This window comes from Onychomys torridus, chromosome 4 (genome assembly GCF_903995425.1).
Source record: "Onychomys torridus chromosome 4, mOncTor1.1, whole genome shotgun sequence".
NCBI classification, from domain to species: Eukaryota; Metazoa; Chordata; class Mammalia; order Rodentia; family Cricetidae; genus Onychomys; species Onychomys torridus.
Genome location: NC_050446.1, coordinates 57,604,194 through 57,624,077, shown reverse-complemented (window position 1 = coordinate 57,624,077; position 19,884 = coordinate 57,604,194). Strand labels below are relative to the sequence as shown.

General features: G+C 39.6%; 1 protein-coding gene across 1 annotated transcript; it reads right to left on the bottom strand.

Moving 5' to 3' along the window:
* Positions 1–476: 476 nt before the first annotated feature.
* Dusp19 (dual specificity phosphatase 19) lies at positions 477–16,404 on the bottom strand. The gene is made up of 4 exons (XM_036184962.1): positions 16,071–16,404; positions 12,713–12,759; positions 6,021–6,173; positions 477–1,519 (listed from the first exon to the last, which is right to left on the bottom strand). The coding sequence occupies exons 1-4, from the start codon at positions 16,291–16,293 to the stop codon at positions 1,280–1,282; spliced, it is 663 nt and encodes a 220-aa protein (XP_036040855.1). The 5' UTR covers positions 16,294–16,404; the 3' UTR covers positions 477–1,279.
* Positions 16,405–19,884: the final 3,480 nt, after the last annotated feature.

Here is a 19,884-nt window from a genome sequence, read left to right as displayed (position 1 = left end):
GCTGGTGATGGAAGTCAGGACCTTTTTGCAAACTGGGCATGGACTCTACTGCTTGATCTGCAATCCCCTGCCCCAACTCAAAGCCATAAAGCAAATTTATAATACACATAATTCAATGCTTCAACATGGAAGCATGAAAGAAAAAAAAAAACTGTTCAAAGCGTTCTTCCAGGAAAAAAAAATATGCGTAATGTTAAGCATCCTAACGATATTTAAAACTTTTTATAGATTCATTAAATTTTCTTTTCTAAAAAATACATTTTCCTGCAGAATACTGAAATATAAAATAAATCAATCTTAAGAGTACATCTTAAAAAATCATCTCTCACTATCAGGCAGTTTTTGTTTTTCTTTTCTTTCTTTTTTTTTTTTTTTTTTTTTTTCTAGACAGTGTTTCTCTGTAGCTTTGGAGCCTGTCCTGGACTAACTCTGTAGACCAGGCTGGCCTTGAACTCACAGAGATCCACCTGCCTCTGCCTCCTGAGTGCTGGGATTACAGGCGTGCGCCACCACCGCCCGGCCAGGCAGTTTTTAGGAATCCCAAGAGACAAAAAATGTGATAGGTGACCCATAAACAGAACACTTAGCACCCAAGTTAGAAAGAGCAAAGTGTGGCAATAGCTAATTTAAAAAAAATTATAAAATTAAAGCATAGAGCATCTATGCAATCACTTAAAAAATATAAGAAAATGCTTGTAATAGGACCAAATTTAAAAGTCAAAATGAAAATTTGGTTTTCATAAGAGGATATAAAAATCACATGAATTTATAACCATTAGATAGATGTTTATATAAGCCTTTGATTCTAGTACTCTTTAGAGGAGGCTGAAGGTATTATTTCTTAACTTTAAAAATATTCTTACAAAAACTTGACTTCCTTTTGAACTGGTAAATCTTCACTTAGTAGGTCTATCACTTCAAAAGGTTTTTGTTCATGAAAGTGTACATGAGAGAAGACTAAATTAAAAGGCTTCAGTGGTTGCTTTTCTATCTCTAACAAAGAATTTTAGGTTTAAAATTTCTCCTACACATATCAGTGATTTAGCAATTTGATAATCCACTATTTTCTCTTAGTAAGTTAAAGAAATGCTTAACCAGATAATGTAATAACAAAGAGAAGGTAAAACTGAAAAATATATTAATATATTAATTCAGGGCAATAAAAGTAACACCCCATTTCCACGGATAAAAGACAACAGGAAGGAGAAGTTTTACAAGTTTCCTCTCCAAAACAGAGGCAGATGCAGAACTTGTTTGTCTGTCTCTGCTAGCGTACAGATCACGGACCACGGCCCCTGTCCACTGAGGGCACATGGTCACCTCCATTGCTCTCTTTGCCCACTTGGAAGGTGCGAAGCTGTTCTATGAAGCCAGGATTTGGACATATGGACGGCCTTGCATCTTTCACCAATGAGTAAGCACTGGTGAATTCAATTTCTTCAGAACTCATCAGGAAGCCGATGACGATCGCAGCAGCCCTGGAAACCCCTGCGTTACAGTGAACAAGAACCACGCCATCCTGAAAAGACATCAAACAAAATCCACGTTACTCTCCTGAGAAAGGTTATTAAATCAATGACACATTCTTAGCAGACTCAAAACTATAAAGAAAAAAAATTCACCTTGTCTATTTATTTCACAGAATAAATTTCACCACATAAATCATCCAACACCTGCTCTTCAACCCAGGACTGAAATGCTCCGATAATGTGGTTGGAGTTCACAAACGGCATCTTTTACAGGACTCAAATGATCCAGCCAAGTACACAGAAAAACCTAGCTACTTACCAGCACATGTATATAAACAACTGGTGTCCCTGGCTTGGAAATCTATGGCATACATACAAAATCACTGGCAAGGAAACAAATGATGCTGTTGGGACTATTATTTCATAAGGAAGTAAATTACAAATATTCTTAACTGATTGGTTAGTAAATGATGGCACGAACAACTTATAACATCATGAAATGGAAAAGGTAATTAAATACCAGCAGTGAGGTCAATAAATGAAAAGCTTCTCAGGTAACTCGTAAATGATACTTCACCAGCAAAATGGACACAGTGCAGGTTTGGGCAATAGTGCATTAATAATGAATGCAATAGATCCGACAGATCAACAGTGATATAGCCTGGCCTACTGCAGGCTTTTAAAAAGTTAATGATCTGTAGTGAATGGAGCACACACCACAGAATTAAACATTTCAGTAACTTCATTTCTCCATCTTCATTGGGTACAACACAGGAAAGGGACAGGAGGGGACCATATTACTAGAGACCCTGGCGCCCAGGCACACACATTACGCTACTGTTGTTATGGGCCATTTGACTATTTTAGATTTGCAAGGCAGCTTCCTCACATCTGTGTATCTGTGATAAAATTACTTTCTTGAGCCACCCTATCTAATCTGCAAGTGTATCTCTTTCCAAGAGTGATTAGCAACAACTTTAATATTTTGAAATTTCTCAATCAACAAGTCTGCTTCAAATGTTTTCTTACAGATGTCTATGATTCATTTTTGAGCTTTGTTTCTGCACAAAGAACTTTTTGTACTTTAAAAAATTATTTTTATTTTTAAAAATTACACACACACACACACACACACACACACACACACACACACATATGGGGAGGGGTGCATATGTGGGTTTATGCACATGTGGGCAGAGTGCCTATGGAGGCCAGCTCCCCTGGAGCTGGAGTTACAGATGTGAGCTGCCTAGGTACTGGGAACAAATTTTGGTCCTCCAGGAATAAGTGCTCTTAAATGCTGGGCCGTCTCTCTAGCCCCTCTCATTATGTTCTTTGAGAGTTTTCCTCTGAATTTTGCAGTAATAATTAAATCTAGCTCTACACACACTAGGCAAGCACTCTATCCCTAGTCTTTTTTTTTTTTTTTAAATTTTAAGACGAGTTCTCATTAAGTAACCCAGTGTGGTTCTCAACTCGCCTGGTACTTCTCAGTCTCCCTGCCTCAACCTATTTTTTCCCCCCACTTTGCACCAATAGCTTGTTTTGTTTTGTTTTTAGAGACAGGGTTTCTCTGTGTAGCCTTAGCTGTCCTGGAACTTGGTCTGTAGACCAGGCTGACCTCGAACTCATAGAGATCCATCTGCCTCTGTCTCTAAGTGGTGGAATTAAAGACATGAGTCACCACCCAACAGTTAATGTTTTATTACTTAAAATGTTTAAAAATTATAACAACTTGAAAATTGTTAATATATATTACTTAGTTCAAAACAAATCTCCAGGTCTCAGTTTTACCTGTTTTAAAATGTTAATATTTTCTTTCAATATTGTATATAACTTTTCTTTTTTTATATAGATTTACTCACTTTATGTGTATGTATGTGTACTTTGTCTATGGAGTGCCCTCGGGGGGCAAAAGAAGGTATTAGATTCTGTGCTGGTTGGTCTTATGTCAACTTGACACAAGCTAAAATTGTCTGAAAGGAGGGAACCTCAATTGAGAAAATACCACCATAAGATCTGGCTGTAGGGTATTTTCTTAACTAGTGATTGATAGGGGATGTCCCAGCCCTATAAGAAGCAGGCTGAGCAAGCCATGATGAGCAAGCTCGTAAGCAGCTCCCCTCCATGGCCTCTGCATCAGCTCCTGCCTCTATATTCCTATCCTGTTTGAGTTGCTGTCCTGACTTCCTTTCATGATGAACAGATATGGAAGTGTAAGCCATTTCCTCCCCAACTTGGTTTTTTTTTTAGTCATGGTGTTTTGCCACAGCAATAGAAACAGATTCCCTGTTTCTGGAGTGACAGATGGTTATGAGCTGCCATGTGGGTGCTTGGAAACGAATCTGGGTCCTCTGCAGGAACAAGTACTCTTAATGGCTAAGTCCCTACAACATTCCAACACGGAGTGGGGAGTGACTCATGAAGTTGTTTTTTGTTTTTTTGTTTTTTTTGGTTTTTTGGTTTTTTTGGTTTTTCAAGACAGGGTTTCTCTGTGTATCTTTGGAGCCTGTCCTGGAACTCACTCTGTAGACCAGGCTGGCCTCGAACTCACAGAGATCTGCCTGCCTCTGGCTCCTGAGTGCTGGGATTACAGGCCTGCACCACCACCACCCAGTGACTCATGAAGTCTTAACCCTACTTGAGGAGCTACTGACAGTCAACAGGTAGGGAGGAGTCAGTTTTCTTTCTAAGTATGGTCTCTGGTAGGTTGACCATGTTCCAGTGGTTAGTCCATGTCCACATGTATATAGGCAGTATTAATTAAACTAATTGAGAGGGGGATGTGGGAGGATCTTGGAGGAGTTGGAGGGAAAGAGTGGAAGAGGATCGGTGTATGATTAAAATACATTGTATCCATGTGTAAAAGTCTTTTTTTTTTTTTTTTTGGCCGGAGCTGAGGATCAAACCCAGGGCCTTGTGCTTGCTAAGCAAGCACTCTACCACTGAGCTAAATCCCCAACCCCTTGTGTAAAAGTCTTAAAGAAAAAATTTAAATATATTAAAAATCAAATCAAATCAAATAATGAAATACTTCCATTTTTTTTTTTTTAAATAATCAGCCTCTGACAATCAATGAAGCGAGATTCTGGTGTAACCTCCTTATGATGCTGAGGTCTCATAGCAAGCTTCCAGCAGCATAGGTCACTTAGGTAGTACTCATGGCTGTCCAGATATGATGCTGTGGTTTGAATACGCTTTGAGCATGTCCCCTAGAGGCTCATGGTTTTGAAGCTTGGGATCATGTTGTAAGGTTAGGAGACGGGAGGACTCAGGGATATACTCCTGAAAGGGATATACTCCTAGTCGAAGAGTTCCCATGGGACTCCTGATTAGTTCTTGGAGAAAGAGATTATTATATAAGTTGCACCCACCATCCTGCCTGGGGATCTGATATCGCTACTATAAACAAGTCTATAAACGAGAATATACTATGCTTTATTAAAAATGTATATACATTCCATTATATAAAATAACTAAAGGAATTAATTAGAAAACTATAAACTTAATTACCATAAAAATGTAAAACAGAATTACTTATTAACAAAAATAATTTCAAGATACAACTTTAGGTAATAGCCATCCAAGAAGTCCTGCCTACCAGAATGTCGACACAGGTCGAAGTCAATATTGAGATAATATCTTGTGTTGGTCCTCTAAAGTCACAAAACCAGCAGATTGTTTCTGACTAGGATTTCATATAATCTCAGGACAGCAATATGCAGTCTGCCTTAAAATTCTATGGTTCAAAATGCATAGGGGCCAGAACCACAGCTCCGCAGGTAGAGTACTTGCCTGGTATGAACAAGGCCCCAGGTTCCGTCCCCAGGAAACAAAAAAGCAGGCACACATGTAAATCCAGTACGAGGGTGGTAGAGGCCGGAAGATCAAAAGTTCAGGATCATCTTTGGCCACACAGCAAGTCTGAGGCCTCGCCTAGGCTCTACGAGACCCTGCCTCAATAAATAAATAATTTTTTAAATGCACAGCTACACAATCTCTGTGCCTTAGTCATGGAAATGAATGAATATTCATCATCACAAATGCACTGACAAGACTTGAGCAGACTGTACCCTGTGGTCCATCTGGTTTCTGACAAGTCAGTCAGGATGGAGGTGCTAATACAGTCCCAGAGGGTATTTAACTACATATTGCACAGGAAAGCTCAGTAATCGAGGGAGTTTATCACCCAGTGTTTCTTGGTAAGAACTCAGAAGAAACAAAACAATGAATATGAAAAGTAAACTTCTCATTAGAAAAAAAAAACAATTAGAGAACCAAAAACCTGAAGGATTGCGGTTGGGGATTTAGTTCAGTGGTAGAGCGCTTGCCTAGCAAGTGTAAGGCCCTGGGATCAATCCTCAGCTAAAAAAAAAAAAAAAAAAAAAAAAAAAAAACAACCCTGAAGGGTTTAATGAGTATTATTGGAGGGAAATTTTCATAATGGCTCTTCACAAATTCTTCACAAATTCATTAAAATGTACAAAGACTGGGTGGTGGTCCCATTTTCAAATTTCTACTCCTGAAGAACTGTATCAAAAGAAAACTCACCTTCAGTTTTGCTTGCTCAATAAACTCAAAACATTCTGGAAAGTAAGACAGGATATTGGTTTCAGGGACATCCAATATAGAAATGGTCTTATATGTAAATTCACCGAGGAAAGCATTTTGAACTCCATATGCAACATTGAGAATATGAGTCACCTTAAAGGAAAGAAAAAAAGATGATTTTTAAGTTCTATGAGTTAGTTGATCTAAAAGCAGGCTGTAATGTTAACTTCTGGAATAAGAATAATGAAAATGTAACGACTCACTGAATGATACATCTTCTCTGCCTCAGCCCACAACAACAATGCTCTTTCATAATGCATGTGTGGCCCTCTTGTACACCTACCCTTGGAGATCGCCTCCTCCCTGCACTAGAAACACTATGAAAATACAGACCAGGTTGAACTTAACTATCATAAGAACTTAATAAAAATGACCTTAGCAGAAAGTACTTAAAATATCTACTGGGGGGGAAAAAAAAAAAAAAACAACTCAGTGAATATCCATATAAAAATTTCAGTGACTGCCGGGCAGTGGTGGCGCATGCCTATAATCCCAGCACTCGGGAGCCAGAGGCAGGTGGATCTCTGTGAGTTCAAGGCCAGCCTGGTCTACAAAGCGAGTTCCAGGATAGCCTCCCTGTCTTGAAAAACCAAAAAAAAGAAAAAAGAAATTTCAGTGACAAAAGAGTGGTTTTTGTTTTTGTTTTTGTTTTTGTTTTTTTTGATTGGTTTGGTTTTTTTATTGCAATGAACCACAGATGGTGTGGCTGATAAGGGACACAGCCAAAAAGGCTTTTTTTTTTCTAAAAAGCTGACCTCTACCACTCGGTGAGGGAACTGTTTATCGATGCTGGCCTTGGGATGGCATGCCCTTTGTAATAGGAATAGTTAAGAATACCTTCACTGAGGACTTCATATTTACCGGGCATATAGGTTGACTCAAGCCTCTGACTTAGGCATTGCTATTTCCACTGCAAACCAAATCTTGTTTCTAACTGGCTCTGAAGTCAAAACATTGTAAAAGGGAAAGATGAAAATGCTTGCTTTCATCGTGTCTCCACTCCATTTTTTCTACTCTTAAGCGGTCACGTTCGCTGTTTTTCTTTCATATTCTTTTGGGGCTTCTTTATGCAAATATTTTATTTATTGATCTAGCACTCAATGACAATCTTACTAATAATACAACCACTATTACATGTTTTACTTACTAGAATTAAATCCATACAGAAATTTCCTTATGGTCCTCCACAAGAGAATTTCCACCAATTTCAACACTTGACCAAAATTCTATGGCAAGGCTTTGAACATGCCCCCCACTTAAACTAATCATGTGGTTCACAACATCCTTATATTTTTCTAGAAACTCTCCATCACACAACTCACTTTGGCTTCACTCCCCTAGGCATTATTAAGAGGGTGACTCCACAGAGAGGAAGCAGGATCTGTAGAGATGCCTTTCTTTCATCCCTAAAACAGTGAAGCTGAAAGAGGACAAGGATGCCATTAAGAGAGGTGATAAACAGAAAAGAATAAAGTCTTTATCTTCTCAAAGTCCTTGTGGTAATAAGTGGTGAGAGCTAGGAGGATGATGAAGTGGACCCTAACGGGAGAAAGAGATTACTCAATGTACCACTTGCCTCAACCCCACTCCCCAACCTCGTGTGTGGGGCAGTCACACACTGAGCTGTTCTCTTGGCCTATATGCTCCACCCCATCTGTACCATTCTTGGTTGCCATGAGGTCTCAGTGACATGTCGCACTCACAGAGAAATCAGCTCACTCAGGGTGCCCTACCAGTCTTCTCACTGCCTTGTTTGATTCAGAGAAGATAATCTTATCTGAAATCGTCACACAGCAACCTGCACATGTCCCCATCAGCTCTCACCATCTTACCTATAGCAGCACCTGCCCTTTCTTTCTGCCTTATTTCAATAAATGATACATTCCTACACCCTAACAGGGTCTTTCTTAGTATGTGTGCCTGGAACCACTCTATGACTTCCCAGCGTTTCTCTAGTGACTTTCCTCAATCTTCTATTCACCCCTCTAACATGAGCCTTAAAACATACTCAACACTTTCTAAGCCCCACCCATTACTTCCTCTCCTGCTGGCACTTCCTCATTGCCCCTTTACTTCTGAGTCTTCTGAAATCTGGCTTATCAATTTCTCTTACTTGCTGTTCCATGGCTGTGAAGAGACACCATGACTAAAGCAACTCTAAAAAAAACATTTAATTGGAGGCTTGCTTGCAGTTTCAGAAGGTTAGTCCATGATCATCATGGCAGGAAGCATGGCAGCAGCCAGCCAGACATGGACCTGGAGCAGTAACTGAGAGCTCACAATCTGATCCACAAGTTGCAGGAAGAAAGAGGGGGTGAGACTGTGCCTGGCATGGGCTTTTGAAACCTCAAAGCCCACCCCTAGTGAGATACCTCCTCCCATAAGGCCACACCTCCTAATCCTTCCTACACAGTCCACCAACTAGGAACTCCCTTCTCCCTATAACTAAGCAACCAAAAATTGTGAGGATTTTGGGCTCTCAGAATACCTCAAATCCACCACTTTTCTCTTTACCCCTCTGAAATCTAGTCTAAGCCACTACTAACTTCTCTCAGAGAACTAAACTTCATAGTTGGTCTCCCCATCTCTAGCATGAACAATTCTCCAATCTATTTTCCACACTGCTTCTAATGAGAAATCTTTTAAGAACATACATTTAATTGTGTTACTTCACTAGGCAAAACCTGTCATTGGCTCTGTGTCTAAACAACTGACTGGTTTACATGGCCTTTCACAACCGGTTTCATGCTAACCTATCTTGCTCATATCTTGGTACCCTTTGTTCTCACACTGTTTTCTGAACTCCATTTCTGTCCCTGAAAGCATCTACCCTTCTTTCCTCTGGCTTTGGGATGTCTACACACACCATCTTGTCTATATGAATCCTCCCATGGAGCAAAATTTGAGTATTACCTCTTCCAAGAAGCTTGTCCTTAGTTCCCCCAGTCTCAAACCAAACAAATAGGGTTAAAGGTATCATCATTCTATACTTTCCTACTGAACCATACAATATACCATTCTATAGTTTTTCATTCTCTTTGGGCACATTCAGAGCATAAGCTTCAAGTGAACAGGAATCTTGATGCTCCTCAAAGCATTCAACATGAGCTGAAAGCCTGCTTGATGTGATAGCAAACAGCTAACAATTACTTTGAAGAAATACTGAAAACAAGTAATCCTATCAGCTGTATGAAAGTAGTTGGTAAGAAACAGTATTAGGGGAGACTGGTATATGAACTAGGACTCAAGAATGGGTGGATCTTTGACAAGCAGAGGTGAGGGAAAGTCTGTCCTCTATAGAACTGCTTAAGCAGAGGAAAGAAATTGATAAAGGTTCGATTTGAACAAGAGAGTCCTCTTAATTAGAAGAGTTGATAGTTCATCAACCAGAATGACCACTCAATTTAAACTAACTTATACCACTAACAAATGCTTTTCATTTGATCAGATATAACTTGCCAAAAGGGAACCTCTCCAAAGTTAGGGTTGGTGAAGGGTTTTGTTTTTGTTTTTCAGGAAAATGAAGGGATCCAGCTAAGGAATCTAAAGAACACTGGACAAATGGGAAATCCAAAGAAAAAGGACAAATCATGCAGAAAAAAAATGCTCCATGAGAAAGATTTTCTGCAGTGAACCATGACCATGCCTAACAGCGACTTTTGAAGTCTCCAAAAAGATGATGGGACCCCACAATGACGATTCCACATGGACTTTGATAATGCCACCAAGCTAACAACCACCATCAAAAGACAGGTTTTGGACTACAAACTGCTTAAGACAATATCGAGATGGCTAGCTGAGATGATACAGCCTCACAGACTACTCCAATCAGGACTTGACCATAATCTTAAATTTTCTTTGTGCCCCCACAAGACCACCAGCACACCCAATCAGCAGGAACTAGCCTAGAAAACTACACCCACATTCCCAAATAAATGGATTATGGATGTTTGTCTTTGTTTAGGGGTTTGTTAAAAATTGTTATTGGTCATAGTTAATCTCTTTCTAAAAAAAAAGGGAAGATATAGATAAGAAGTAGATTATTGAATCTACTCTGAAAAAAATAGAAATGATAAGGTAAAGGGGTAGATTATTGAATCTACTTTTAAAAAGCAACTATTAGTTTTAAATATTTTGCATTGGATTGGATTTTTGTATATTGTATACAAATTTTGTAAATTGATAAAAACTTGAGATTATTTTTGTTACAACATACTGTACATACATTGCTAATCTTGTTCAAGGTACTGTACCTATATAGCTCATTTAACAATGTAATACAAATTTCTAGCCCTTAAAAGTTATTACCGACTAATTTGGATATAAAGAAATGAAAGTTACCAGGGAAGTGGTGGCACACGCCTGTAACCCTAGCACTCGGGAGGCAGAGGCAGGTGGATCTCTGTGAGTTCGAGGCCAGCCTGGTCTACAGAGCTAGTCCAGGACAGGCTCCAAAGCTACAGAGAAACCCTGTTTTGAAAAACCAAAAACAAACAAACAAATAAAGAGAAATGAAAGTTAGTAGTTAGTTATTACAATCAAACTTGTAGTCAGATTAGGTATGTTTTTAAGGTCAAACAGATAAATATATTTTAGATAGACAGGTTGTCTTCAAACACTTCAGAGATCTATGGAATATGGTATTTCAGATGTTTTAATAACATAGATTCTTTTTTTTTTAATGACAATAAGACGTATCTGCTCCTGGGAGCACCAATCTACTTCAGAGAAGATGGTAAGATGGTGGGCATCAAAGAAACTCCATATGGTATTTACTTTCTTTGTGGCAAAAGTTAGCCACTGGGCAAGAAAGTGCCCTGGCATCAACTGCTTACAGTATGCCGTCCAAATGGACAAGCAGAACACAAAAAGATTGCTGAACCTTGCCAAGACAAGGTGGGAAAGCCCTTTAGAAAATCCTGCTTAACAGATGAATCTGTCAGATATGCTAGGCTTGTAAGCCAAAGATGGATGTCCCAACGTTGCAGAGGAACCTTAGGTGACTGTCCAGGCAGCCAGCTGTTTCTGTTATTTCTCACATTTTTTGGAAGTCGCTTGTTTGTACTTCCTGCTTACTTAGGTAATATCACTTCTTTCTTGGGTCTCTGAGGGAGTTTAAGACTAGATAGTTAACCAGGCAGTGGTGGCGCACGCCTTTAATCCCAACACTCGGGAGGCAGAGCCAGTCAGATCTTTGTGAGTTCAAGGCTAGCCTGAGCTACAGAGCGAGATCCAGCAAAGGCACAAAGCTACACAGAGAAACTCTGTCTGGAAAAACAAAAAACAACAATAACAAAAAAAGACTAGATAGTTATAGTTCTCCTTGTTAACAAATTCAGAAAAGAAACTCACTAAAGAGGTATAAAGTGGGGGCTGGAGAGATGGCTCAGAGGTTAAGAGCACTGACTGTTCTCCCAGAAGTCCTGAGTTCAATTCCCAGCACCCACATGGTGGCTCACAAACATCTGTAATGAACATCCTCTTCTGTGTACATAATAACTAAATAAATCTTTAAAAGAAAAGAGGTGTTAAGTGTGTAAGTTTGAAAAACATCAAAAGATAGTATTCAGTTGTTAATATAAATTAGGAGAGAAAATGAATTATTTACAACATTTGGACTCACCAAAATAGGATAGATTGTGGAGTATTTTCTCTATATTTGTCAAATGTTTATGGACTGGACATTGTTAATGTAATTCTTTCTTTTTTTTTTTGGAGCTGAGGGTCGAACCCAGGGCCTAGCAAGCGTTCTAAATCCCCAACCCCGTTAATGTAATTCTTTACTGTATATACTATTGTACTTATTTTATATACTTTTTCTTATATTAGTTATAACCTATTATTTTAGACAAAAAAAGGGGAAATGCTGTGATATATTGTGTACCCTAATAAATTTACCTAAAGATCAGAGAACAGAACAAGTCACCAGATTAAACATAGAAGCCAGACAATGGTGACACACACCTTTAATCCTAGCACTTGGGAGGCAGAGATCCATCTGGATCTCTGTGAGTTCAAAGTCACCCTGGACTACTTCAGATTGACTCAGTCTAGGAGAGAAACAGAGCCAAGCAGTGGTGGTACAACCTTTAATCCCAGTACTCGGGAGTCACATGCCTTTAATCCCAGCACTAGGAAAGTTGAGACAGGAAATGATATGGGTGGGCAGAGAAAGGTATACAAGGCTTGAGGAGACAGGAACTAAAGTCTTTCGGCTGAGCAAAGCTGTTCAGGCTGAGGAGTCCTGGAGGTAAAAGGTCACTTGTTCCTTTGTCTCTCTGATGTTTCAGCATTCACCCCAATATCAGGCTCCAGGTTTTTTGTTTGTTTGTTTGTTTGTTTTTTGTTTTTTTTTATAATAAGACCATTTAACATTCAAGCAACACTTCCAGAGTAAGTTCAAGAGGTTCAAGGAATCTGAGAAGGACGTGAAACTAGAAAGTTGGGGCACAGAGCTATATATTTAAAGCAGGTGCAATGATTTTGGCAATGCTATTAAAATGACAGCCTAAATGATACAGATTAAACTGAATGATGTGGAGGTTGGAGCAATACAGTTTTTCCCATGTAATGGAAGAATAGACATTCCTGTATGTGGTGCCAGACCTGAAACGTCCATTTACTTCATTTACCTTGTGCTTTCTCAGTAGTTCCAGATCATGAGCAGCATCCTGTGACCCTGAGGAAATAAATCATACTATCTTGAATACAAATACAATCATTCTGAATTTTCATGTGAATTTTGTGTAGGGATTCTCTTTAAAAACACAACAGCAAGCTGGGCGGCCGTGGTGCACACCTTTAATCCCAGCACTCAGGAGGCAGAGGCAGGCAGATCTCTGTGAATTCGAGGCCAGCCTGGTCTACAGAGTGAGATCTAGGAAAGACACAAAGCTACACAGAGAAACCCTGTCTCAAAAAACAAAACCAAACCAAAAGAAAAAAAAAAAAAACAACACAACAGAACTGGGAAAAAAATCAATGTGGAGGACATCAGTTCAATATTTTAAGAGAAATTTGGTAATATTCACCATGAAAATTTATCATATATATATATATATATATATATATATATATATATATATATATAATCTAAACTAAAATTATAGATGTTGAGGTGATTACCTCTAAGGATGTTCAACATATAACAAATAAAAACAAAACCAGCAAGCAAAAAACTCCAAGTCCAATATAGGTGCTGAGATAAATAGAAGATGGTACAATTACATAGTGAAATCTGTACAGCAATATGTACCACTAGAAATACAAATTAAAATAGATAACGCATGGAACACCTATTCTCAGTGTGTCAGCAAATAAAAAATACACTACAGAGCCTTGGGAGATGGATAAATGGGTAGAGTACTTGCTAACACGGGACCTGAGTTAGATCTCCAATACCCACATAGAATTCAGGCATGGTGTGAAATATACAAAAAAAAACCCAAAAAATATGTATAGGCTTAAAATAAAAAGTACATGGAAAAGAACATTAAATGCAGGGTTATAGGTGATTTTTTTTTCTTATATGAATTTGATTGTTTACAATAAACACCTCTTTCTTTTATAAAAGAAAAAAAAAGGTATTAAGAAAGTCAGACACCCACAGAGTAACTTCAGTACAGCTGGTGAGGGAACACTCGGTAGCTTTGAGGTCCACAGGCTCCCACCCACACACTGTATACCACCAGTGCTGTGCCTTTCACAGTCTCTTTCTGTGGAAGACAGCTCTCTACTACCCCACATTTGGAGATGTTTATTAGCAAATTCTTATCTGAGAATGACCAGTTAACATAGAGCATGCTTCACAAATGATCAAATAGGACATTTACAATGAAGGAGTCCAAGAATATTACTTTCCTGTGGTTCCATTTCCATGATCAAAGCTCTCCCCCTCCACTTCCATACCTGAGGAATCAGCCAGCTTCCCTTATGATTTCTGGTGACTGAGGGGCCACAAGTACACAGTGGGTCCAGGCCGAGAGGTTCCTTACTAAACACGCCTTCTGCTTTTTTCTACTTGGAAGTTGAACTTCCAAAATATGGACATTTAGTAAGTATAGATGGTGGGTATAGAAATTGCCTCTTCTCTCCTCTTTCTGTAACTTTCTGCCAGTTTGAAATACTTCTTGACTAAAAGGAATCTTAACCGTTTGGGGTTGGGGAACAGGTTCAGATAAATTAATTTTATTTTAAGAGTTTAGTGAACATACCATCTCTTAACTAATTCTTCTGATCTGTTTGTATTTTAAAGTAGTAAAAAATTGCAACATAGCTTAAATGAAATTCTTTCCCTTTTCACCCCACACTGTTACTGTCTTGGTAATCTCCCGCCACGCCCCCTCCTCTCTCTCCTCTCTCTCTTCTAAACCTGAAACAGGTAGGTCAGGTTGATTCTCTTTCAGAGTTGGTTGGTGTCTGTTCTAAGTGACTTCCAAATTATAACAACATTGACATAAACATTCTGTGTATTTGTGGTGTTGAGGCAAGTACTCTATTGCCGAGTCTCACTATGCTGCTCAAGCTGCCCTCACTCCATAGCCCAGGCAGGCCTTGAACTAGTTATTATCCTGCCTCGGCTTCTGGAACAGCTACCATTGCAGCTAATTAGGATTCTGGTTTTTAATGTATTTACTTATTTATTCATTTACTTTTTATGTTTTCTACCTACTGTGTGTGTAAGAGAAAGAGACAGAGAGGGGTCGAGAAGGGGAGAGAAAGAGATAGAGACAAAGGACAAAGAGAGAGTGTGTGAGTGACTGTGGAGGTCAGAAAAAGCTTTAGGAGGTCAAATAACTAAAAGTACTCATATACCTATTATCATTCTTGGATACAGTGAACAAGATCTGGGGCTAGAGAGATGGATCAGTGGTTGAGAGCACTTGTTGCTCTTGCAGAGGACCCAGGTTCCGTTCTCAGCACCCACACTGTGGTTCACAACCATTCTTAACTCCAGTTCGAGGGACTCTGCTGACTTCTTCTGATCTCTGAGATTACCATGCATACACATGCACATTGTGGACATGTGCACATGCATGCAACACATGTACATAAAATAAATAAACTAAAAAATATTTTAAGCAGATAGCTTTTGGAGGTCTAGAGAGAATAAATGAATTGCACCACCTAATGTAAGTCTAACTGCAAACAACATAGTATAGTGATAGAGTGTAAGAATCAGTCAGACTTGGACTTGATGCCCAACTCTGCTATTTACTCAGTCTGTTACCTATGCAAATTACTTACCCGATCCTAAAGCCCAGTCCCCATTTGTAACACGAAGATAATCCCTACTTGGAGATCTTTAAAAGAATCATATGCTGCGTATGCTTCATATTGTGGGTAGGTCTAACTCCTGGTTCTGTGTCCAAGTGTTAATTTCTCATTCATATATGCAAAATAATGCAGACCCATGGGATAGGCTGGAACCTAAAGAACACCATGCCAGATCAACAAGGTAACAAGTGAATTCTCTTACATGCTTTCTTCTTTTGCTATTTGTGGGCAATGCTTGTATAAAAATTCAGTGTTTTCATATCACAAGATATGAGGCCATCAGACTCATAGCTGTAAAACTGAAGCTTTGCTCTCAACACACCTAAGACAGACACCATGAGCAGATGCTCTGGGAAGCACGCTTTCAACTTCCTTTCACCAGCCAAGGAATCAGTTGGCTTTTTGCATTTTTAAAGGATACCGTCTTTTTATAATACAAGAAAACACAGCATCCCATTACCCTCCAGAGAAACTTAGAAAAATAGGGAGAACATTTCTTCTAAACTTCAATAAGCAGGTGTCAAAATGACAAATGTTGCGGTGGAAAAAACGTCCCTATTTTGTTCCTAACCTAAAAACGTAAACATTTCAACTTTTCATCAGATAACTGATAATACTATTGTGCATAGGGGATTATTTTGCATAGAGGAGGCTGATGGCCAAGGAATCCAGTTAAAGGGACTCCACAACACAGTGGCAAGTCAGTCTACTCACCCAGAAGCAACCAGGGCTTAATAACAGCAACATGCAGGTCCAAGCTAAGGTCCTGCACATAGCCACAACCACCCCCACCGCTGGGCTCTGCTTCCACAACATGAACTGTGGCATCTTTCCACGTTTCTATCATTTTCTTTCCAGTCAGCGTGGTCACCCTGGTGCACTGCTTCCTGAGATTATTCCGGGAGAATGCTTTGATTTCTTGGTTCAGGGAGTGCATTACATGAGCGGGGGAGGAAAAGCAGCAAGCACAAAGAAACACTGCACTCACTGCGCGTCGCTAACCGAAGCGGGATCCTGCAGGTGACAACCGCACCACTTGCGGAGTAGCCCACCCTTGCCGTGCGGAGCGCGCCGATGTAAGGCGAGATCTGATTGGACACTAAGAAACAGGGGCCGATTGGATGCTGCGCTGCTGACGGAAGTTCTGTGTCTTCCGGGTCCATTCAGTAGCAACTCTGCTGGCTTGTCTTTAGTTTTTAATCCCAGCTTTCCTTTGGATGCAGGATGTTCGTTTCTAAGACTCACTTGGAGCGAACTGTCATCTCCTGGCTCTCTAAGGGCAGTGTTTTCTGGAATTGTTCGACTACTTAGCTGCTGAACCACGGACTCTTCCTGTGGCTCACTGGCCTAAAGGGGCTCCGGTCGCCTCCAGTGTGTCCTCTCTTTTTTCTCTCCGCTGTTACCCCTAGGAGAAACGTTGACTAGATTAAAAACCACTAAGTGTATTAGCGAGGCTCCGTCTGAAATACAATGTAAATACAAGGTCGTCTTAAATATGTTTCCATAGATTAGCAAGGCTTAAAATTTGTGTATTCTGACTTTCCACGCCTGATACAGAAAGCATGACAGCAATTCTAGACATAGTTGGGAAAAATCAAGCATATAAACCGAAGAATGGGATGACGATTCTGCCTGAAGAAGGTGATCTGTTTTGCAAACGAAACTGCAAGATTTCTTCAACTGAAAATTTCCTTATTAACCCTTACTAAAATGCAATTTTTAGATAATTTGAGTACAATGTATAAAGTTAAGACTTAGAAAGATGTATTCTCCAGCGTTACATACGAACCTTTTTTTGTTTTTCTTTTGAAACTTTCTGACATTAAAGTAAGTTTATGGGCTGAATTTTTGTGTCCCTTCAAAATGAGTTGGAATTATAGGCTCAAGTGTCCTGATATTTGGAGATAGGACCTCTGGGAGGATAATTACTATTACATTAAAACATATGGCAACATTAATGGCTTCATGAAAAGGGAAGAGAACTCTTCCTTCCCTCATCCTGTACCAGGTAAAGGAGGATAAAGGAAGTTGGGAGAAGTGGGTGTGGGCAAGCCAAGAAATGGGAACACACCAGGAACCTTGCATAGGCCAGCACCTCGATTTTGTATTTCTTGACCTCCAAACCACAAGAAGTAAATTTCTCTTGCTTACCCTGCACAGTTTATAGTTTTTTGTTATGGTAGCCTGAGAGAGGAACTGAAAATTTCTCCTTCAAATGGAGTTACCTGCTCACAACACCTAGTGGGAAGTCCAGAGTAAACTGCAAATTGTTTGCATCGTTTAGTTGATCACAGGCTCATCAAAACCAACTCTAACCGTAAATCAATCTATGTATTTATCTAACAATGAGCACTTACTGCACACTGCACTCTGCTAAACTTTTACACACTTACTGTTATGCATTAGGCTCATAACAATAATTTACACATGTCATTTTACTTCACCACAAGCTTAACATATATTAAATACAATAAATACATACTTATATAAATCCACAGTATATAACTGGGGAAACTTGGATTCAGGGAGAGTATTTCACAGCTAAGTTTTGAACCACAAATAAAACCCAGGTTCATTTCAGTCCAGTGCCTCAGTTTTTTGTTTTTGTTGGTTTTAGTTTGTTTTTTTTGTTTGTTTGTTTGTTTTGTTTTGTTTTTTGTTTTGTTTTTGTTTTGTTTTGTTTTGTTTTTTTTGAGACAGGGTTTCTCTGTATAACAGCCCTGGCTGTCCGGGAACTCATTCTGTAGACCAAGCTGGCCTTGAACTCTCCCTCTGGAGTGCTAGGATTAAAGGCATGCGCCACCACTGTCCAGCTTCTTCTTTACTATAGAATGCGCCAGGTGCTTCATGGATTAAACACATTAGTGATTAACGCTGCATCCATGGCGCATCCATGTCACATTAAGAAAAGAAATAAAAGCACTTCCCCTTGGGGTCATTTAACCAAGAGTGGGCCCAGACTTTCTCTACTTCATGTTCCCTGAGTCTTCCATCCTGTCCGAATCTGTGCCTGCCTGGAGGCTGTCTGTGACTCTGTCCCTGTCCCTGTATCTGTTATCTGCCTGTGTCTGTTCTTGCACCTGTATCTGTCTATATCTGTGACAGTCCCTGTGAGTCTATCTGTTGTCTGTGTGTCTGTTCCTGTGTGTCTACCTGTTGTCTGACTGTGTGTCTGTGTGTTCAATCTGTGTGTCTATCTTTTTTGAACATCACAGAAAGTATCACATGAGGAAGGAATGATATACTTTATAGAAGTCTTTAACAGAGTTTTACAAGTGCTTAAACACAGCTCCAAGTGACCCAGACAACAAGCAGTACTACAACTATCATTGTTGATCAGTCAATATCTGATGCTTGTTCAACATTTTTGGTGGACATTCATTTCAGAATATTGCTTTTAACCTCTTATTTGTTGCTTTCAGCAAGTGATACACATGCATTTTTATGAACCGGGGCATAGAAGAATACATAATTTTAGATTACAGCTATGCATTAGCTGGTTGATTGTTATATTGTTTTCTTTAAAACAGTTTAAACAAGCAGGCTGAGTACATGGTAAGATAGCAGTCTTAAGGGTTGGGGATTTAGCTCAGTGGTAGAGCGCTTGCCTGGCAAGCACAAGGCCCTGGGTTCAATCCTCAGCTCAAAAAAAAAAAAAAAAAAGATAGCAGTCTTAAGCAACCTCAGGGTGTATTATTAACTCGGGCTGTGGGGTCCAGGAGAAGATCCAATCTCTTAGAATGTAAGGAAAAATTTATCATAATCATTGCCATAAGGTACTGTTAAATTTGTTATGATTACTAGGCTGAGTAAAAAATTCTGCTCTTTCATGGAGTATGCATTCAAGTGGAAGGAGCAAGCAGAGGGGTGTGTGTGTGTGTGTGTGTGTGTGTGTGTGTGTGCATGTGTGTGGTGCACCATGGAGGATCATTATTTAAATGCTAAACAATATGGTGAAAGAACAGTGTGATGTTCACTATAGGTTGGTGAGAGAAGGCTCATCCAATAAAATCAACTTTGAAACAGAGACTTGAGTAACATGCAGAAGCCAGCATTAGAGTTATCTGGGTAAGAGAGTCATGGGAAATGTCTGTGCCATGTACTTCAGCAAGTGTCTAGACGAGAGGGGAATGCTGAGAAGCAGGAGAGGTAGATGTGGAGGTTCAAGATATGGCCAGGTGGCTAATATGGCTTTAGTGAGTTAGTGCAACCAAATGTTGAGGGAATAAGAGCAGAGAGATAGTAAGAACGTTGTGTTGTATTCTCAGCCAGCTGGAAAGTCACCCGTGAGACCATTGGTAAAATGGCTCCTATGCTGAGTTAACCAGATGCCTCTGTTGTTTGTACTGCTATGGGTGCTGCTGATGAACAAGGTCTACCTTCTTCAACGTCTACCTCCGCTTCAGAAGGCTAATATCTGATGTCACACCCTTCACAGAGTGGGTGATAGCCGTGAATGATTGATGTGGAAACCTACAGGCCTGGTCATCTTCGCCTAACTTGGTACAAATCCCAAAGGTCACTGTAA

Excerpts from the sequence above, each read along its gene's own strand:
- Dusp19 (XM_036184962.1), bottom strand. The coding sequence starts at position 16,293 with ATGCACTCCCTGAACCAAGAAATCAAAGCATTCTCCCGGAATAATCTC. Across the intron at positions 12,760-16,070 it reads TAAGCCCTGGTTGCTTCTGG|GGTCACAGGATGCTGCTCAT; the intron begins GTGAGTAGACTG and ends TTATTTCCTCAG. Across the intron at positions 6,174-12,712 it reads AACTACTGAGAAAGCACAAG|GTGACTCATATTCTCAATGT; the intron begins GTAAATGAAGTA and ends CTTTCCTTTAAG.